General features: G+C 41.6%; 2 protein-coding genes across 13 annotated transcripts; one reads left to right on the forward strand and one right to left on the reverse strand.

Annotated features, from left to right (window-relative positions):
- Positions 1-34: 34 nt before the first annotated feature.
- On the forward strand, positions 35-12,529 carry LOC126379916 (uncharacterized). Of its 5 annotated transcripts, none has more exons than XR_007568400.1 (3): positions 35-64; positions 11,213-11,339; positions 12,325-12,529. XR_007568400.1 is itself a non-coding variant. In XM_050028928.1 (3 exons), exons 1-3 carry the CDS (start codon positions 10,914-10,916, stop codon positions 12,420-12,422), a joined length of 312 nt encoding a protein of 103 aa, XP_049884885.1. In that variant the 5' UTR covers positions 10,791-10,913; the 3' UTR covers positions 12,423-12,529. The 5 variants fall into 5 exon arrangements, 1 of the variants encoding a protein (XP_049884885.1); XR_007568401.1 differs by having other exon boundaries at positions 39-59; XR_007568399.1 differs by lacking the exon at positions 35-64 and adding an exon at positions 10,292-10,784.
- On the reverse strand, positions 885-8,266 carry LOC126379907 (uncharacterized). 8 transcript variants are annotated; one of them, XM_050028908.1, is made up of 3 exons: positions 6,420-6,619; positions 5,936-6,178; positions 885-5,338 (listed from the first exon to the last, which is right to left on the reverse strand). In XM_050028908.1, exon 3 carries the CDS (start codon positions 5,241-5,243, stop codon positions 1,071-1,073), a length of 4,173 nt encoding a protein of 1,390 aa, XP_049884865.1. In that variant the 5' UTR covers positions 5,244-5,338; positions 5,936-6,178; positions 6,420-6,619; the 3' UTR covers positions 885-1,070. The 8 variants fall into 8 exon arrangements, with proteins under 8 accessions (XP_049884865.1, XP_049884866.1, XP_049884863.1 ...); XM_050028909.1 differs by lacking the exons at positions 5,936-6,178; positions 6,420-6,619 and adding an exon at positions 7,489-8,266; XM_050028906.1 differs by lacking the exons at positions 5,936-6,178; positions 6,420-6,619 and adding an exon at positions 6,953-7,482.
- Positions 12,530-12,641: the final 112 nt, after the last annotated feature.

Genomic DNA, 12,641 nt, shown 5'->3' on the forward strand with positions numbered 1-12,641 from the left:
AACGTTTAAGGAGAAAGGAATTTGGATAGGAACGAAATTTTGAAATAAAGGATCATAAGGTAAGGTAAGGAATATCAATATACTTACACATATAAATAGGTATAAAATAAACATATATTTAACTATAATTTTATATTATTTACTTGAATAAATGTGGCTAACAACTTATATATTTGAGGATCATTAGAAGCAAGTAGGACCGAAATAGATGTAGGAAGAGGGACTTTTTGTAATAAAAGATTTTTAAAAAGAAGGGAGTTGTCATGTAGAGGGCAAGCCAGAAAAATGTGGTTAACATGACCAGTATCCAAACCACATTCACAGTCGCCACTTGATATAACGCCAATCTTTGCAAGGAAAGATGCACAGCATGTATGACCGAGCCTCATACGTATGAGGCAGGACGTTGCTCTCTTGCCAACTTTAACCCGGAAGAACCAAGGCTTGCTTAAAATAATTGGTTGAATTGATGAATAAAATTTACCTTTGGTCTGAGAACTCACTGCCCATTCATCCCCCCAATATTCATGAAGATATAAGCTAGGTAAATTAACTAAATCATGGGTGTAGTTTTTATATGTAAATAAGTCACCACTATCCACAGCCTCTTTAGCAAGAAGGTCGGCTTTAATATTGCCAGGTATTTTGCTGTGTCCAGGGATCCAACAAAAAGAAACTGAATACCCTAGGCGAATACATTTATACAGTGACCTTCGTATATCTATAATAATCGGAAATATTATTTTAGTTCTGAATGGAAATTTTAATAAAGCCTGAAGACTGCTTCTAGCATCTGAAAAAACTACCGTGTTCTTAAGTTTCATGGTTATTGAACGCGCTGGTTGGCGGTTCATGTACTTTATGTATGAATTTTCAATAAAATATTTATTCACTTAGATAGAAATCGTTTAATGCTTGAATATATATCAATTACAAGGTCGTTGTTAGGTTAAAATCGCGTAGTATTTCGAGAGCGTCGTTGCGGTCGGGCGTGGCGCGGTGGAGAGAACGTTGTAGCGCGGGGCGCGAACATCCGCTGGTCGGGGGGGGAGGGGCGGAAGCAGTGTTGCCTAGCGTACGGCGCTAACATCGTCGCCCCCGTTGGAAGCGTCCGCTTTCAACAAGCAGATCTTCGATAGAGCTCGTCGCACGATGCCCCTGGCGGTAGCCACGTCAGCGACGCGCGGAATGCCGTCTGCGCCCGGGAAGAGTTGTTGTACACGACCCAAGCGCCACTGGAGTGGTGACGTGTTGTCTTCTTTGATGAGCACCAAGTCACCAGGTCTCAGATCTCTGCAACGAATACGCCATTTAAGCCTTTGTTGCAGCTCGGAGATATATTCGGATTGCCACCGGCGCCAAAAATGTTCTCTAGCTTGCTCGATGCGCTGGTAGCGGTTCAGGCGGGATGCATTTTCGTCTTCTAGAGAAGGCGATAGCAGTGACATTAGTGGTCTGCCTATCAGAAAGTGTCCCGGAGTAAGGGGGGTATAGTCGTTAGGGGATGATGACAAGGGACACAGGGGTCTGCTATTAAGGATTGACTCGACTTGTGCAAAAAGAGTAGACATCTCTTCAAACGTTAGATGAGAATTGCCTAGTATGCGTTTTAAATGGAATTTAGCAGATTTTATTCCGGCCTCTGCAAGTCCATTAAAATTAGGTGCGTAAGCAGGGGAGAAGTGAAAATTTATGTTATGAGTGCTGGCGTCATGCGCAATGAGGTCAGAATTGTTAGATAAAAACGTACCTAGCTCCCTAGCAGTAGCAACAAAATTCCTCCCATTATCACAAAAAATGTCATTCGGCTTACCCCTGCGAGCGATAAACCTACGCAGTGTTAACATGAATGCGTCTCTCGACAATTCACTCACCGCCTCGAGATGGACACACTTGGACCTGAAACATATAAATAGGCATAGATATGCCTTTGTTATCTTACAGCCTCGACCCTTCCTGTCTGTAATCATAAAAGGACCCGCGAAATCAACGGCGACTGTACTAAAAGGGTAGTCAGGTGTGATTCGCTGCGCCGGTAAGTTACCCATAATGTTGTGTAGAGGTTGAGCGCTGATACGCCGACACTTGATACAGCTTCTCGCTGTACGACGAGCCAACTCTCTACCACCTAGCGGCCAGATGCGTTCTCGTATGGACGCGAGCAACAATTGTGGTCCCGCGTGCAGCAGCCTGTGGTGTTCTTGTGTAAATAAGAGCTTAGTGAGGTGGTGTTTCGCGTGCAATAAAACTGGGTGCTTCTTCTCGTACTCGTACTGTGAATTGCACAGTCTTCCACCAACTCTGAGCAAGCCCTGGGAATCTAGAAATGGGTTTAATGATACGATACTAGACTTGAGCTTGAGATTGTCTTGTCTTTGTAAAGTCTGTAATTCGTGAGGGAAAGAGTCTTGTTGTGACATTCTAACTAGACATGTGAATGCACCCTCTAACTCATCGACAGTTAGCGAGCCAGTGTGCTTATCATGGGGGTTCTTGCAATTATGTATGAATCGATAAATGTAAGCAATGACTCGTTGTAAGAATTGCAATTTTGAATACCTAGATATATCGATACTAGCCTTGATAGAGTCCGTAACTAGAGTAGTGTGTACCTTTAACTCTGGAAGGTTGTCACACTTGTGAGAATAGAGAGTAGGCCACTCGGATTCAGGCCTAGACAAAAATGATGGACCTTGCCACCATAAGGTGGAGTCTTGAACTTGATGTGGGTCTACGCCGCGGGATGCTAGATCGGCTGGGTTGTGAGCGGTAGGGACGTACCGCCACGATGAAGTACTTGTCATTTCTTGAACCTGCCTAACCCTATTGGAAACCCAGACTTTAAGTCTCGAGGGTTCGGTGGCGATCCACCCTAGCACGACGCTGGAGTCCGTCCACAGGTAAGACTTGCTTATCTGCCGGCGGAGGGCGCTCTTTACAGCGCACAGCAGGCGGGCCGCGAGTAGCGCGCCGCACAGCTCCAGGCGCGGGATGGTGAGAGCCGCCTTAGACGGTGCTACGCGTGCCTTAGCACAGTAGAGAAGAATGCTCGTGTTTCCTGCTTGATCGATAGACTTGACGTAGATGCAAGCACCGTAGGCAGCCTGGGAAGCGTCACTGAAGGCGTGAAGCTCGACTGAAACAGGTAAGTCTCTAATTACATTTCTTGGAATAGTAATGTGTGAAATAAATGATAGGTTATCAATGAATCGTTTCCATGACCTTTGTATGTCGGAAGGAACAACTGAATCCCATTCAATCTTGCTAGCCCAAAGTCTTTGCATTAAGATCTTTGGTTTTATAGTACATAGACTAAGTAGACCTAGAGGATCAAAAATTTGAAATGTTTGAGACAATATAGAGCGTTTTGTTGTAACATTGGATTCTCGACCTTGTACAGACATTGGAAATTGTAGAGTGTCTGTATCAGGGTTCCAGTTAAGTCCCAAGGTGTCATATGTCTGGCTGAGAGTTAAATTGTCATGAGAACTAGCTAGCGTATTTTGCAACACACCCCTAGAATTCGATCTGAACTTGCGTAAGTTAAAACAACCCGATGACAGGGCTCGGACCACAGAATCTTGTATGTAGAGCAGTTCTTGTTCAGTTTGAGCCCCTGTAATCAAATCATCAACATAGAAATCATTTTGTAAAATAGTTTTAATTAATGGATCATAACTCTCTTCGCCCAACTGCCATATGCACCTTGTACTTAAGTAACTTGCACTAGCGAAGCCATAGGTTACTGTATTTAACCTATATGTTTTCAATGGACTAGAAGGGTCGCTTCTCCACAGTATCAACTGTAAGTCGCGATCACAATCATCTACTTGTACCTGTCTATACATTTTTTCAATGTCGCCCGTCATGACGTAATTGTATTCCCTGAATCGAACTAGAATATTAAAAAGGGAATCTTGAATATTAGGACCGATCATTTGAAGGTCATTGATGGAAAAGCCTGACGACGTACGACATGAGGCGTCATAGACAACTCGCAGCTTGGTGGACTCGGATTTCTCTCGCATCACCGCGTGATGAGGAATAAAATAAGAAACTGGTGGCTTGAATAGACTGGATTCGGACATGTGTCCTAAGTCTTCATATTCCTTCATAAAGTCGGAATACATAGACTTTAACTGGGCATGGCGTTCAAAACGCTTTTCTAGATTGAGAAATCGCTTCTTAGCGACACTGTAAGAGTCTCCGAGACAGTCGGGAGTGGTTACTAGTGGTAATCGGACAGAGAACCTACCATCTTCTAAACGGGTGGTGTGTGTCATGAAATGTGTCTCGCATGGGTTCCCTGCATCGACTCCCGCCTCCGAAGCCTTCTGCGACGTCGGAAGCTCCTCTAGCTCCCAGAACCTGCTCAGTTTGGTGTGCAGACTCTCCAGTGCTGAAAAATTACATTGAATACTTGTGTTAGAATTGTCCACTTGTAAATTACTTGTTTGTTTGTCACGTATATGACCTGCTAAGAACCAGCCTAACTTGGACTCTCGCAGAGTGGGTAAATTAGCACCCAACGACTGCTGTCGTGGGCCTATAAGATCCCAAAATAGATCCGCGCCTATAAGCATGTCCACCTTGCTTGGGACATTGAAACTGGGATCAGCTAAGCTGATGTTACTAGGGAAGCTAAATTGTTTCATGTTTATAGGGCGCCTAGGTAATGTGGCTGTGATCTCAGGCAATACGAGACATGACAATGTGACACTAAATGGATTGCATCTAGACTTGACAGTAACAGTGCCCCTCTCCGGAGCAAAATTAAGAGAAGAATTACCAATACCTACTATAGTAGTGGCATCTAGCACTTGTGTATCTAGTTGAAGCCGTTGCTTCAAATCACTTGTAATAAATGAAGACATGCTTCCGCAGTCTAACAGTACCTTTACTGTTTCCACTTGATTATTATCTGGATTGACAATGTCCACTAGTGCTGTAGAAAGAACAACCTGGCTAGTGGAAGTGACAGACATAGAAATAGAACTTGTACTTGCATCACTTGTGACTGAATTGGGAGTACTTGTACTTGTGGTACTTGTAGGGATGACATTGTCAATACTAGGAGTGGCTGTGATGGTCTGTGTGTGTGGCTTATGAAGCATTGTGTTGTGACGTGCATTGCAAATACGACAGCTACTTAACCTGCAAGCGCCTGCAATATGGCCGCTCCGCAGACAGTTCAGACAGAGCTTCAGTGAACTAGCCTTTTGTATCCGCTCCTCGATGCTCATGGACAGGAACGCTGGACAGTCGTATATTCTATGCTTGCCCTTGCAGACGAAACAATGCAGACCTCGATTGACTTGTTCGAAATTTACTGGATTAGCTGAAATGACATTCACAGATTTGTTAGCCCTTTGATACTTGTTATGTGTATTATTGTTGCCACTCGAGACTTGTTTATCTTGTTTAGATCTTTGTACTGACTCTAGAACGTCTGCTCGACCCTTGAGGAACTTGAAGAAATCATCAAGAGACGGCATTTCCTTACTAGAACTTGACCTATGCTCCTCCCATTTCAAACTTGTAATATTATCTAGTTTAGAGGACATAATATGGATGATTAATGTGTCCCACTGATCTGTGGGCTGCCCAAGGTTATTTAAAGCACGTAAATTTTTAGTTACGTGGTCCACTAGAAACCTGAGTGACTTGTCAGATTCGCGTGAGATAGGATCAATTTTAAACAAGGAATTTAAGTGATTAGTTGTCAATTGGCGTTTGTTGTTATATCGCTCGCAAAGTAAGTCCCATGCTTCACTATAATTCTTATCAGAAACTTCTAGATTTGAAATGACACGCGCAGCTTCCCCTTGCAGATACGAGCATAAATAATGAAACTTGTTGATCGGCTTAATCCGCGTATTGTTATGAATTAACGACTCGAATGTGTCACGAAATTCAAGCCATTTGAAATACGTACCATCAAAGTTTGAGATTTGAATGACTGGAAGACGGAAACCAAGGTCTTGCTGACCTCCGCAGCTATGAGCGCATTGTGAATCATTGGGAGTGTATGTTGCACTCTCACGCTCTGCCTGTCCACTCGTTTCGGCAAGGGAAATTGTGCCTAACTTGACCTTAGCGAATGCTATGTTGCTATGAAAACTGTCCTCTATTTCCTCACGTTCTTGCAACTCGTCATCCAAATTATCCTCGTTATAGACTTCAATACGTGATTGTAAGTCGTCAAAACTATCAAACATCACAGTAAACTTCTCGAGCTTCGTGCATAACTGGCTGCGATCCTGAACTGATAGGTCTCCAGCCGGTAAAGAATTTAAATACTTGCTAAACTTCGTAATTCTGCCCTTTACAGAGCGACGCTTCACTGTTAACTCGTTTAACTCTTTGTTTACTTCGACACTCATGATTATAAAATTGTAATAACTAGCTACAAATATCACCTTTTAACTTCACTACACGTTATGCACAAAACTCTGTAGAAAATCACTGTAATTTCAATAATATTTCACTCGAAAATACGAAACGAACTATCGTTTACTAGAATTAGAAGAAAAAATAAGGTAATGACAAAATGGCCGCCGGCGTGGACGCCGGTATATCTAGACTCCTCACACTCGTGGAGTTAGCTATAGCTTCCTTTCACTCACTCTTACTATATCATTCGATTGTTCGTTCGTTCACTCGCTCGCTAGACTTGAAAATGGAAGTCAATTGAATTATTCAATTATAAACTAAAACCTCGATTGTTTTATGACACTTGTATGAATCTTGAAAATAGTTATTTGGATTATTTGGAATCCCTACGTAGTTTAAACTCGTAAAAACTTACGTAAAACTTGAACTTGTATGACAATCCTTATCAGATAAGCGTATGTACGCACCTAATTTCACTAGACTTGCCTAGGATCACGTACTTAACTAGACTTGTAATAAGGATGCACTAGAACTAGACTTGTGATTAATTAGTAATTACCTAGATAGGCATATAAGCACTTGTATTGCATACTCGACAATAACAAGAGAAACTAGACTTGAAAATTAGAAATATTTGGTCACTTGTATTGCATACTAGACAATAATAAGAGAACCTAACTAGAACTAGGAATACTAGCTTGTGCCTACTGCATAACTAGACAGTAGGCTATACTTGATCTTGTCTATACTGTATAGCTTGACAGTAATAAACGAAACTTGGTCTAAAACACTGGATTGCCCTGCATGACTAGACAGTGGCAATTGAACCTGAGCTGCATACTAGACAGTAGGTATTCAATAATAATTGGCCCTAATCAATGAGCGTGCGAAATCGAAACTAGACTTGCAATTATAAAATGATTACGCACAACTTTTGATAGGGAATACTAGACTTGACTTGTTAATAGAAGGAAAAGAAATAGAAAACTAGAGATATTAGTTTGAACGATAGGGACACTAGAAATGCCTATTCTGTTCGCACAAGTAAAGACGGAAACTAGGATAGAAAGATAGGAAATAAAAGGATGGGCTCACGTTCCTTGGCATTCCACTATGTACCACGGCGCCTCCTCCCGACGTTCTTCGCCTTCGCTCGCTCGCTCGCTGTTCCTTGTCTCGACGCCCGTGTAGGCCGCGACGTGCTGAGCCGAGCTGGATGTGATGACCTGCCACCGACGCGGCGCTCCGCTGCCGATGACCTGGGACCTGGTATCTTGTACTGGTTGATGCTAGACGTATGTAGACCGACTGGGAAGGCGTCTAGACACGTGGTTTTCTTCTTGAAGTGGAATCTAATTGTGCCTCTGGCGCAGCTGCAGACAATTTCTTGCAGATGCGTGGCTCTCGCGTGGCGTCCTCTTCTTGTAACACGTGGCGCCGCTATGTGTGCGTCCACGTGGCTTCTGCTCTCCACCGCTTACTTGTGAAACTCGAATTGCTGGATATCTTGACTTGCCCGCGACCAACTGCTTGACGCTCGTGGCTTGTAATATGTAGCCTTCCGAAGATTGCCCTCTTGGCGTGACTCGTGCAGGTCTCGTGCAGTTTACGGTCGCCAACATGAACGCGCTGGTTGGCGGTTCATGTACTTTATGTATGAATTTTCAATAAAATATTTATTCACTTAGATAGAAATCGTTTAATGCTTGAATATATATCAATTACAAGGTCGTTGTTAGGTTAAAATCGCGTAGTATTTCGAGAGCGTCGTTGCGGTCGGGCGTGGCGCGGTGGAGAGAACGTTGTAGCGCGGGGCGCGAACATCCGCTGGTCGGGGGGGGAGGGGCGGAAGCAGTGTTGCCTAGCGTACGGCGCTAACAGTTATAATGTAATCTATTGCTTTAAAAAGACCTAAGCATTCCCCAGTAAAAACAGACGTTTCTGGTGGCATTTTAATTTTCTGAATTATATTATACTGAGCATGGTACACTCCCACACCAACATTTCCTGATGACGAGAGCTTTGATGCATCCGTGTATATATGATGAGCATGAGGCCATTGTAAATCTTTTGTAAGACAGAACATGGCACTTACACTAGGATCACTTCTAATAAAGCCCAAATTTAGGGATACATCAGGGGATAGAACTAAAGGATCAAATTCGTCACAAAACAAAGGATGTGCAGGCTGTCTGTGAGTGGGGGCTTGAAGATATATAAACTTTTGAAAACTTTTAACAAGACATGGGATAGGTTTGTGGGACCAATAAGGGGAAGAAAGTGTAAGATCAAACAGTAACTGAAGTTTCTGGTAAAGAGGGTGGTCGATAAGTTGAAAAGACCGAAATATAAACTTATCACATAAGTATTGACGCCTTAAATGCAAAGGAGGGTCGGAACATTCTATTTGTAAGCAGTTAGTTGGGCTGGATCTCATGGCACCACAAATCAATCTCAGAGATTTGTACTGAATGGAATCCAGGTTCTGAAAAGATTCTACGCTACCTGGCACAAGAATGAAGGTACCATAGTCTATTATGCTCCTGATTAATGCATTATATAATAACTTAAGCGAATAAGGGTGCGCACCCCACCAAACTCCTGCAAGGCATCGAAGAATATTAAAATTACGATCACATTTACCGGTAACGTATTCGATATGATGTTTACCCGATAATTTATCGTCAAGAATGACGCCAAGGAACTTTGCTGAAGTTTTTACTGGGATAGGATTATTATTAAATGCAACAGTTACAGGAGGGATCATTAATCGTCTTGTAAACACAACTACAGAGCTTTTAGGAGAAGAAACATCTAGGCCATTTAAATCCAACCAAACCTTAAGCAAATCAAGAGACCGACATAAGGCTGAAGAGGCATTCTGAATAGATTTGTCAGAACAGTACAACAGGAGGTCGTCTGCATATTGAAGAATACTCACATTATCATCTAGGGAAGATTCTAGATCTGAACTATAAACATTATACAACAGAGGGCTGAGTACCGACCCCTGTGGGAGACCTTTCCAGACTAATCGTGACAAAAAATGCTCGTCATCCGTAAAAAACTGAATACAACGCTCAGAGAGCATATTTATGATAAATGAAGAAAGCATGGAAGGTACATTAAAAGCCAATAATTTCTTATATAGTATAGATAAAACTACATTGTCGTAAGCTGCAGTAATGTCCAGAAAAGCTGCTACGACGGACTGGTTAGAAGAGAATGCCAGTCGTATATCAGTGACAAAAATAGCTATACTGTCCATTGTACTTTTACCTTTTCTGAAGCCGTACTGACTTCTACTAAGTAAACCTTTGCTCTCCATAAACCATTCTAATCTATTTTTAACCAGATGTTCAGTAATTTTAATTAAGACCGATGACAGAGCAATAGGACGATAAGATGAAGCAAGGGTAGGATCCTTATTAGGTTTCAGAATAGGAAACACTTCTTGAACTCTCCATGCAGGGGGTATATTACCGGATAGCATAAAACTATTAATCAGGTTAAGTAAATAACCTAAAGCATCATCACCTAGATTAGCTACAAATGAATATGGTATTCCATCAACGCCAGGAGCTGAATCCTTCACATTTGATAAGACGCCTTTCATTTCATGGAGAGAAAAGGGGCTATTTAGTCCAGTACGATCATCGACAGCTGGTGAAATCATTATAAACTCTGAAACATAAGGAGGAGCTAGGGTATCAATAAATTTATGGGTCAAATTCTGAGGAAGAGCAGAAGGAGAGGATTCCTTGAAAGCACCCCTGAATCTTCTTATATTCGCCCAAACTTCAGATGGGCTAACATCTGGGCAAATTGATAGGCAAAAAGATCTCCATCCATCAAATTTTTTTTGTTTAAACATTTTTTTTACAAGCTTCGATATTTTCAGTTACTTTATTAAAGTTTTCATCTGTTGAACATTCAAAATATAACTTTTCAGCTTCTTTACGTTTTCTAGCAGCCTCTGTACATTCACTGTCCCACCAAGGTGGAGAAGGTATTCCACAGCCTACTTTTTTCATCGGAAAAAGTTCATTAGCTATCTCTATAAACGCTCCGGCAAATGTCTCTGCACAAAAGGTTTCATTTCCAGGTGTTACAGGAGGGAAACAACAAATTTTACTTTCCATTCGAGATTTAAAAGTATTCCAGTCGGCATTCAATAATCTATATTTCAAACGAATCCGTTTTCGAACAGTTTCGTGTTGAAAAGGCAGAGTGATAATAAGACTATAATGATCACTTCCAAAAGTGTATTTAAGGGCTTCCCAAGAAAGATATGGAGCAAGATTTGGGGTGCAAATTGATAAGTCTGGAGCACTCTTTCCCTGTGAAGGAGAGGTGCGACGGGTAGGTGAACCAGTATTAAGGATACAAAGGTTAAGTGTGTCCAACATATTGTAAACAGTGTTACCATTTGTATTGGATAAAGAACTTCCCCACGACACATGCTGGGCATTGAAGTCCCCTAACACTATAAAGGGTTTAGGAAGTGAGGAAAGAATATTATGTACCTCATTATATATCTGAGAAGAGGGATGTGGAATATAAATAGAAACAAAACAGATATTTTTGATAATTGCAGCTACAACAGAGTAATCATTTCTATGATTAATTTGTTTATGTGTAAAGGAAGTGGGATGCTTTATTAATAAAGCAACACCATTAAATCCATCAGGTCTATCCTCTCGAATGCAAGAGTAGCCTGAAATTTTAAAATTATAACTTGGCTTGAGCCAAGTTTCTTGTAATGCTATAATTAGAGGTTTGTACTTGTTAACTAAAAATAATAAATCTTGTTTTTTAGGAATTACGCTCCTGCAGTTCCACTGGAGAACTTTGGAATTTAGGTCCATTATGGAGTGTTTTAGAGATTTGTGCAAGAGAATCAATGAGAGCTGCGTTGGACGGTGGAATTAAGTTTGACTGCGAAAGTAAGTTTAATAGGGCTATAATAAGTTCAGAAATCGGAATATTAGAAGGATCATTGACTGTTTCTTGATATTTCAGAGCAGTTCCACTAGCAGATGCAGGCAAATCATACTCTCTAACCAGTTCCCTATGACTCTGAACGTCATAGCCTTTTGTAGTCCTGGGAGGAGCTTTTCTTGTTTGAAGAACAGTTTTTTTATAAGAGACTTTAGAAGGGGACTTAGCTGCTTGGGAAGGCGATGTTAAAAGTGGGACATTATCTGGGACATGATGGGATGAAAGAAGTGCTTCAGCATATGAGATCTTTGTTATGGCCGGATGAGTCTTTAAAGCTTCCGCATAAGAGATGCATGACTTTGCCATGGTCTCTTTTATAGCACGTTGGCGCTCATACTCCAAACACTTTCTATCTGTAGCCTGATGGTTGCCATTACATAAGCAACACTTGACATCTTCTTCATGAACTGAGCAGGTATCTCCATTGTGGCCCTGACCACACTTGAAGCATCTAGGTTGCGAGCGGCACTGGGTTTTCACATGGCCATAGCGACAACAACTAAAACATTGTACGGTTGGATAAATGTAAAGGTCGACAGGGAGAGCTGTATAACACATGAAGACCCTTTTCGGTAAAATCTGACCATCAAAGGTCAGTACTACAGATTCTGTTGGTTTAAATTCCACCTTGGAATTAATAATGACTTTCCTATTCAACCGCCTTACTTTCAGAATAGGACCGCAGCCTATAGAGACTGTCGTATTCTCCTTCACTTCTTCTTCACTCCATTCAGCAGGTACTCCACGAACCACACCCATTCGAATTACTGAGAATGTAGGGATAAAAGCTTTATACTTTGAGGAGTCTAAAATAGGGTTTTCAAGAAAAGAGTTTGCATCTTCATACTTTTTGAAAGAGAGAGATACTCTGTTCCTTCCAATTCGTTTTAAGCTTCCATCCACTATACCTGTAACTTTGTTTTGTTTCAGGAATCGACCTAAAGACACAGGATGCAAAGAAACCCCATCATCAGGCGATGTCAGCTTATGCTGGATGTGTAATGTGTAAGGAGCTGCATCAGAACTAATATAAGTCCTCCGAGCAATTTGAGACTGTGGAGAGTGGTTGTCAGCGACAGTTGAAATATTTTGTGACGCAACAGTTTCATTAAATAAAGGCAAAGAGATATTCTGAGTTTGGTTTTCATCAAGAGATTGGGATGCAGGCTGGACATTAGATTCAGTTTCAGATAGACATTGGCAATCAGATAGCCTCTTCTCATGACCCTTCCTTCTTTTTTTATTGC

The sequence above is a fragment of the Pectinophora gossypiella genome, chromosome Z, assembly GCF_024362695.1.
Source record: "Pectinophora gossypiella chromosome Z, ilPecGoss1.1, whole genome shotgun sequence".
Classification (NCBI taxonomy): Eukaryota; Metazoa; Arthropoda; class Insecta; order Lepidoptera; family Gelechiidae; genus Pectinophora; species Pectinophora gossypiella.

What these genes read in the sequence shown, in the direction of transcription:
- LOC126379907 (XM_050028903.1), bottom strand. Translation starts at nt 6,383, where the DNA reads ATGAGTGTCGAAGTAAACAAAGAGTTAAACGAGTTAACAGTGAAGCGT. An exon ending in TCAAATCTCAAACTTTGATG is followed by an intron (nt 5,339 to 5,935) that starts GTACGTATTTCA and finishes ATGTCATTTCAG; the next exon opens with CTAATCCAGTAAATTTCGAA.
- LOC126379916 (XM_050028928.1), top strand. Translation starts at nt 10,914, where the DNA reads ATGTACCTCATTATATATCTGAGAAGAGGGATGTGGAATATAAATAGA. An exon ending in ATAATTGCAGCTACAACAGA is followed by an intron (nt 11,001 to 11,212) that starts GTAATCATTTCT and finishes CTTGTTTTTTAG; the next exon opens with GAATTACGCTCCTGCAGTTC. An exon ending in AATTAAGTTTGACTGCGAAA is followed by an intron (nt 11,340 to 12,324) that starts GTAAGTTTAATA and finishes GTTTTGTTTCAG; the next exon opens with GAATCGACCTAAAGACACAG.